Source organism: Talpa occidentalis, unplaced genomic scaffold, assembly GCF_014898055.3.
Source record: "Talpa occidentalis isolate TD23 unplaced genomic scaffold, MPIMG_talOcc4v2.1 talOcc4.17, whole genome shotgun sequence".
Classification (NCBI taxonomy): domain Eukaryota; kingdom Metazoa; phylum Chordata; class Mammalia; order Eulipotyphla; family Talpidae; genus Talpa; species Talpa occidentalis.
Genome location: NW_023601754.1, coordinates 44,810,611 through 44,818,618, shown reverse-complemented (window position 1 = coordinate 44,818,618; position 8,008 = coordinate 44,810,611). Strand labels below are relative to the sequence as shown.

Genomic DNA, 8,008 nt, shown 5'->3' with positions numbered 1-8,008 from the left:
GGCACTGTGCCAAGTGCTTTAAGTACCCGAACTCACTCACTCCTCCTACCGCCCTGGGAAGTGGTGGGACTGTCATTTAGTGCCCGAGGGGAAGGTCGCTTGCCTGAGTCACATGGAGTAGGTGGCTCAGCGGGAATTTGAACCTCCAGGTCTGTGGATCAGATCCTAAGCACTGAACCAATTTGCCAACCTGTCCCCCAAGGTTGAGTTAGCTGTCACCTCCACCAGGAAGTCCTCCCTGGCGCTGGCCCTGGGTAGCCATCGGGATGGGACGGTCTCCTGCACTTGAGGGCGGGGTGGCAGCATTGCTGCTGGACTTGGGCCTGACACAGGGCGAGTCTGCAATAGCCCTTGGTTCACTGCGGGGGCGGGGGGGCGGCGGAGGTGGGGGGCAGCAGGAAGTGGGGAGCTGGCTCTAGCATCAGTCCCCAACTGGCCGCAGGCCTCACACTGCCCCTCCCTCCAGCCTCAGCTTCCTCCTCTGACCAAGTGGGGAAATAGGGGACCCAAGCACCTGGTAGAGACAGGGGGGTGCAGCGGGCCGGGGCTGGTTCTCAGTGCCACCCTGAGCTTCTGCCTGCCCCCACTCATCTGTCTGATCCCCTCCTCCTGTCTGATCCCAGCTTCCTGCATCTTTGTCTCCATCTCCCTCCCCCACCTGTCCCCTGGTCTGCCTTTGTGGGTCTGACTCTTCGTCCTGCGTCTGTCTGTTTGTCTCTCCCGCCCCATCTGTCTCTTTCCTGGTCTGTGTCACCTCCCGACTATCTCTTTCTCTGTCTCTCCCGGCTGGCTGACGTCCTCCCAGTCTCTGCCCTGCCCCAGGGCTTGCCTCCCCGGGTGCTGCTCTGCCGGTCACACTTTGTCACCTCCATTCTCCCGGGGGCACCCGGAGGCAGAAAGGGTCGGGCCCCCGGGGAGGCTGCAGGCTCCCTGGGCTGACCGCCGCTCTCCTCTCCCTGTTCCTGGCAGCGAGACCGTGGTCTGCTCCAGCCGGGCCACTGTGATGCTCTATGATGACAGCAACAAGCGGTGGCTGCCCGCCGGCACGGGCCCCCAGGCCTTCAGCCGCGTCCAGATCTACCACAACCCCACGGCCAACTCCTTCCGGGTGGTCGGCCGGAAGATGCAGCCAGACCAGCAGGTGAAGGCCCTCTCCCTTCCCCCACCTCGGGCTGAGCTGGCTCTCCACTGCTACGACTGTCACCCCTCATCTCCCTTTTCCCCTGCTCCCAGGTGGTCATCAACTGTGCCATCATCCGGGGTGTCAAGTACAACCAGGCCACCCCCAACTTCCATCAGTGGCGCGATGCCCGGCAAGTCTGGGGCCTCAACTTTGGCAGCAAGGAGGATGCGGCCCAGTTCGCTGCTGGCATGGCCAGTGCCCTAGAGGCCCTGGAAGGTGAGAGCCAGCGGGCAGTAGGCACTGCAGAGCCCTGCCGAGTGGCTGGGCAATGGTTTACCACGCGGCCTCAGTGTGCTCATCTGTAAAATGGGCTAATTCGTTATTGTGAGGATTTTGTGGGTTCCTGTGTTCCCCGCGTGTGCACCCACACAGAAAATGCATGATCCCGAAGGGCGCTGTCTGCTCCATCCATTTCCACACGTGCTCACTCGCGTGGGGCGCCTCCCAGATCCAGCTATAGATATCTCCAACCCCCACAAGGCTCCCTGTGCCCTTGGATTACGTAACTGATGACATGTCATCAGTCGTTTTCAGGCATTGATGTTAAGGAAAAAAACCTGCAGTTGGTATTTCTTAAACACGCTCATCCTTCATCTGCGTAAAACGCAGGTGCTGGTTCTGTTGGGCTGGGGCCCGGGCCTCTGCATTTCTAACCTCCCCTGGTGATGCCCCTGCCAGCCTCTGAGGAGCCAGGCTGTAGGTGTCCTCAGCAGCCGAGCTGGGTGAGGCTGCGGAACTTCACCGTGCCCAATGGCAGCGGTGTTTGTTTCCTGGGGGGAGGAGCTGGGCTGTCTGGGGAGGCACAGAGAAAAGAGGAAGGTGGGGTTGGGTCCCAGGGCCTGAAGCTGGGGCAGTGAGGAGGAGCCACTCAGCCTTCCCTGGGCCGTGCCCGGGGGGGAAAACCTGGATGTTGAAGTAGCCCCAATCCCAGGCTTGCTCCCGTAAAGCCCAGACTTTTGGCTTTGGGGCAAGTGACAGCCCCTTCTGGGTCTTCGCTGTCTCACCTGCCATGTGGGCATCGTCACCCAGCCCAACCCTCGGCCGCTCGGTCAGGGGAAGCTGGTGCTGGCCCTCAGCCCAGCTTTCATCCAGGTGCTCACGTCAGCCTGGTGTCAGGTCCCCCAGGCAGGAGGAAGTGAGCGCCTGGATTCTTGGGAGGCCAGGGAGAGTGAGGGAATGTTCCAGGGCAGGGCAGCATCCTGGGGTTGACTCATTACCCTTTTCTACTCTCACCTTCCAGGTGGTGGGCCTCTGCCACCTGCCCCTCCCACCTGGCCTGTCCAGAACGGCCCCTCCCCGGAGGAGGTGGAGCAGCAGAAAAGGTGGGGCCAGTCCCTGGATGGGAGGAACCTTGCCTGGGCCAGAGTTCTAGGATATTCCAGAACCCCTGACCCTGAAGTTCAGTACTCCCCCACTTCCAGCCTCTAGAATGTTCCATCTCCCTCAGGGCTAGAAACGGACAGGTTCCAGACACCACCCCCTCTTGGCATTTGAGAAACACCCAGAGTTTGAGTCCTTCCTCACCTCCCAAGTCCTGGGCCCCCAAACCCCAGAATCTGGCTATTTAAGGATCCTAGGCTTTTGCGACTCGGTGCTCTTGACCGTCTGGTGGCCAGAATGCTGCCATCCTGGCAGCCATCCCGCTGTCCCTGCCCGCCTCCACACCCCTTTCCCTGCCCCGCAGGAAAGCAGGCACGGGTGGGGGTTAGGAGCAGCCTCAGTGGCACCTCTGAGAGAAGCCATCCTGGGAACCCCAAGTGATGGCTGTTCCACCGCTCTCCTCAGGCAGCAGCCGGGGCAGCCGGAGCAAGTGGAGCGTGAGCGCCGGGTCTCCAATGCAGGTGATTACCCCAGTGGCAAGGGTGGTGGGGCACTCCCCTGAGGGGTAGGCCAGCCCGATTGCAAAGAATGAGGCTTGTCTCTCAGCACCCCGCCTTTTCTATTTGTTTCACAGGCCCACCTGCTCCCCCAAGTGGTGGGGGACCACCTCCACCTCCAGGACCTCCTCCTCCCCCGGGGCCCCCTCCACCTCCAGGTCTGCCCTCCTCGGGAGCCCCAGCTGCAGGCCATGCAGCAGGGGGAGGTCCACCCCCTGCACCCCCTCTCCCCACAGCACAAGGCCCCAGTGCGGGAGGGGCTGGAGCCCCTGGCCTGGCCGCCGCCATTGCTGGAGCCAAACTCAGGAAAGTTAGCAAGGTGAGGGGTCAGGTGTGTCAGGTGGCTGGGCCTGGTGGAATAATGGGAGGAGGCTGGAGATGCCTGAGGGCATTGGAAGGGGGCTGGGGGGCCAGGAGGCCAGCCTATAAAGCCCCTTCTTCTGTAATTTCTCCAACAGGAGGAGGCCTCAGGAGGGCCCTCAGCCCCCAAAGCTGAGAGCAGTCGAAGCACTGGGGGGGGGCTCATGGAAGAGATGAACGCCATGCTGGCCCGGAGGTGAGCCCACGCCCTTGGGAGACTCAGAAACCCCCCCTCTGACCAGCACTTCTGACCTGGAGATTCCGGTTCTGTAGGGCCAGGTGGGGGAGGAGATTCCCAGTTTGTTTCTGAAGGTGAAAGTTCCCCCTGTGGTAGCCAGGGTTGGGACAGAGTGCTGAGGATTGCATTCTCCTGAGATCACGAAGATTTGAGTCACCTAGGTCACCTCTAGAATGTTCTAAGACCCCCTGCACTCTAGGTTCCTAAGAGATGCTGCCTCTGAATCTGGAAACTCAGATTCTGAGAACATTTATGTCATGGCCCTGTGCCCTTGGGATGTTGTGATCCCAAATGTGTGAGTGCATGGGGGGGATCACCCCAAATAGAGGGAGAACAGCCCTCTCTTTAACTTCTAAAACACAGAACTTTCTGTAGCCTCCACAAATTCCACAAGTCAACATCCTAGCATTCACCTTTCTAGAATTCTGGGTAAGGAAACTGCCAAGCAGCTAAGGAGGGCTGAAAGCCATCCATTTTTGCCTTTTTCTTCCTGCAGAAGGAAAGCCACACAGGTCGGGGAGAAACCCCCCAAGGATGAGTCTGCCAATGTGAGTTTGGGGCTCTTCCTATCATATATACTTCAGGCCCTACCATGGCAGTGGGGATATTGGGGCGGGGATATGATAGGGATGGAGGCTGGGTTTGAGCCTGGACATGAGAATGGACTAGAGTTGTAGCAGTTTCTTGGCTTCTGACAGTTTTATTTCGCACCAGCAGGAGGAGCCAGAGGCCAGAGTCCCAGTGCAGAGTGGTGAGTGACAGCTGGTCTTAGCCGTAGGAACTGCAAGTCCCAAGATGCCCTGTTCTCACACATTTAAAGCACTTTATGGGGGAAATCTGTGCACATAACACTAGGGCTTATACTCTGCTGATAGGGGTCTTTGAACAGGGGCAAAGTGAGCTGGGGAGGGGGAGAGATGGAGACCAGGCATACCTGGTCCCTGATCTTTCCAATCTGTTGCCGTCCCCCAGAATCTGTGCGGAGACCCTGGGAGAAGAACAGCACAACTTTGCCAAGGTGGGCCATCAGTACTGGGACCCCAACCTCCCCAAAGGAGTTGGATCTGCCCGATTTGTAGGAGAGAACACAAAGAGGCTTTTGGAATGGGAAGTGGGTGGGGGAGGGGCAGGCCCGCTAACCCCATTTCTGTTCCAATTCACACCATCTCCCAGGATGAAGTCCTCTTCAGTGACCACTTCCGAGGCCCACCCCTCTACGCCAAGCTCCAATGATGAGTCAGACCTGGAGAGGGTGAAGCAGGTAGTTTCCGTGGGGGTTTGGGCTGTGCGGCTGGAGACTAGAACGAAGCTAGAGGAAGAAAAGGCAACGGGTTCTAGACTCAACCACTGGTCAGCTGGCCTTGCCAAACGTCAGTTTGCCAGTCTGAGAATGGGAGCAAATGGGTCAGGTCAGCAATGACGCAGCCACCACAACCAATTTTTCCAGTGACCATGACAGACATTATTAATCTACCACCATTCACATTCCTGCTGAGTACCCAGAATCCCTTGGGACCAGCAAACTGGTCCCAAGCATCCATCACCAATTGGCAGGAGACAGGAATGTATTTGCCAACCCTGGTACTGGATGTTCTCCAGTCCTTTTCTTCTGACAACAACATTCCAGAATTCTCCTCTAGAACTGTCCAGTCACTCTGGGGCCTTGTCATTGATGTCATGAAGTGTGTGTGTGTGTGTGTGTGTGTGTGTGTGTGTGTGTGTGTGTGTGTTTTGGGGTCTTGAACCTGCTTCCTCTGCCTCTGCAGCCATTAAGGGGGGTTTGTTGCTGCAAGTCCAGGCCCCTTCCTGGTTGGTTACAACCCATTATTTTCAGGAGCTTCTGGAAGAGGTGAGGAAGGAATTGCAGAAAATGAAAGAGGAAATAATTGAAGGTGAGGTTGCTTTTTATTTTAAACATTTATTTCCGAGGCATGATGTCCCTCGGAAAGAGTCCTGTTTTGGAATGGAAGGGGGGAGAGGCTCTGCCCTTGACCCCTGCCCCTTGTTTCCTTCCAGCCTTTGTCCAAGAGTTGAGGAAGCGGGGCGCCCCCTGACCACAGGGTCCTGGAAGATCCCGTTTCTCCTTTCTGCACCCGGCCTGTCACCCTGCTTTCCCTGCTTCCACTTGACTTGGAATTGGCTGAAGACAGCACCGGAATACAGGAATGCATCTTTCCCACTCCCCATCCCACTTGGAAAATGCCAGGGGGTGTGGCTTCCCTGGCACCAGGCCTACACCCATATTGGCTGCTGATTGGCTGGGGAGGCCCCCACCCTGTGCTCCCTTTGGTGTCCCCCCCCCTACCATCCCCTTGGGGCTGGTTCCTCTGCTGGGGATGTACCAATTAACCCCACAGTAAGGGGGAAGAAAGGAGGGAATTTCTCATTCCCTTGTTCTAGATTCACTTTAACGCTTATGCCTTCGATTTTTTTTTTTTTTTTTAAGAAAATATATATATATATATTTGGGTTTGGGGGGGAAAGGGAAATTTTTTTCCTCTTTGGTTTTGATAAAATGGGGTGGGGTGTGGGGGGGTTTAAATGCTATAGGCCCAAGCTTGTCCTATTGAGGACGGCTATTTAAAGGGGGGATGTCCCACTAGGCTGGGGGTGCCTCCCCCTACCCGGGACTTCCCTTCCAGCTGGCTCCTTCCCCTTTTCTATAAGGAATTAAGATGCTGTAACTTTTGGAACCTCAGTTTTTTTGGGTTTTTTTTTTTTTTTTTTTAATTTGGCTAGATTTTGGGTCCAGACCATTTTTACCCCTAGGGAAAATAAGAAGAGGGGAAAAAGGAAAAGTGGGGAGAATGCACCCCTCAACCACCTTCACCATTAGCTTCTTGAAAATGGGCCCCTGCGGAATAAATCTGGCAGTTTTTATAAATGCTAAGATTTCTGGAGTGATTTGGAGGACTGTGCAGCTGGGGGGGGGGTCCCTCACTCCCTCCATCTAACCCTCATCTTCTTCCTTCCACCCTACACCTCTACTGGTTTCCTCAAGCTGCTCCCTGTAGCCAGATGGTCTCTGCCCCTCTCCCTCTCCAAACCCTCTCCAGGCATTTCCCTCCCTCCTCCCCACCCTGCCTCCCCAGGTGAGAAAGCCAAGCCTGGGCAGCCCCTTCTTCAGCCTCTGGGTCTCTTTCTCCATCTAGGAAAGGGCTCATAAGAGGACTGTGCACTTTTCAGCTTCTCTCCTGACTTTAATGAGCCCTGTGCCCACTTTGCAGATGTACACCATGGTGCTGAGACACTTTCTTAGTGACTTGTTTACCTCAGAGCTCCTTTAATTATAAAACATTTACAGGCTAAAAAAAAAAATAAAAGAAAGAATAGAATTCAGAAGTCACGGAGCTCGCACACCCCCCTCAGCAGTTCAGTGGCTTTGCAGGGGGTGGTTGGGGTGGGGAACTTTGCCTGGTGGAATGTTCCACTTGGATGAGGCTGGGAAACTTCCAGGCGGAGGGGCAGGTGGTCCCACAAGAAGAAGGCTGCGTGGAGCAGGAGCTGGGGGACCGATCCGGAGGCATGAAGGGCAGGGAACCCCCGAGTGTCCCGAGGAGCAGGTCTGGGTGGAAGATGGTGGGCGTGACAGTGACCCATGCAGTAGGGGAACGGGTGGGTGCCCATGAGCAGCCAGTGGGAAAGGCAACAAGATGTCCAGCACTTCTGGACAGGTGAGCTGGCCAATACTGGAGTCAGAATGAGGCAGCCCCAGGCGGGACTGCGTTTTCTTCCTCAGGCACCCACCACCTGCAGGACACAGGAGGCGGGGGAGGGTGGGTTCTGGTGGCACCCAGAAGCCTGCACAGCCTGTGGCTCAGAGGGTTGTGCAAGAACTAATGTGTGTTGGGGGTGGGAGGCTTGTCTGGGCACCATCCTTTCCAAGAGGGGAGGGCCCGAGTTGAGGGACCAACGCTGGAGTGAAGGCAGGAGCCCCTGGTGCCTAATGCTCTCCTATCGCCCCCCCACCTTCTGCACGGGCGGAGTGAGGTAGACCATGGGGGGCGGGGTGCTCTGCCAGTGTCTGCGTTTTCACTGCAATAGCCTTACTACCAATGAGGGGGCACGGGGTGTTCTGCTGTGATGGATGAGGGTCCCTAGGTAAGGACCACGCCTCAGGTGGGCGGGGGTGAGTGACTGAAGAGGGGAGACAGGTGTGCTGCTGCCCGCCCTTGGAGCAGTGGGCGACCGGCAGACCCTGCCTGTCTCGTCCCAGGGGCTACACCCACGGCCCTGGAAGCTGGGGCGGGGCTCCCGTCCAGGGCTCCACCCGCGAGGGGGTTCGGTGGAAGCGCTGCGGGGCGCGAGGGTAGGGAGGGGACCGAAAGCCTGGCCGGATCAGCCCCAGGC

The 8,008-nt window shown here is 57.3% G+C and overlaps 1 protein-coding gene across 1 annotated transcript; it reads left to right on the top strand.

Annotated features, from left to right (window-relative positions):
• Window positions 1-688: 688 nt before the first annotated feature.
• LOC119248666 (vasodilator-stimulated phosphoprotein-like) lies at window positions 689-7,877 on the top strand (the record flags this gene model as incomplete). The annotated part of the gene is made up of 12 exons (XM_037515539.2): window positions 689-1,141; window positions 1,234-1,399; window positions 2,424-2,505; window positions 2,969-3,024; window positions 3,138-3,379; window positions 3,519-3,616; window positions 4,155-4,206; window positions 4,373-4,409; window positions 4,631-4,676; window positions 4,832-4,919; window positions 5,493-5,550; window positions 5,675-7,877. Coding segments are annotated over 12 exons (1,416 nt in total), but the record flags the coding sequence as incomplete, so codon positions are not given.
• Window positions 7,878-8,008: the final 131 nt, after the last annotated feature.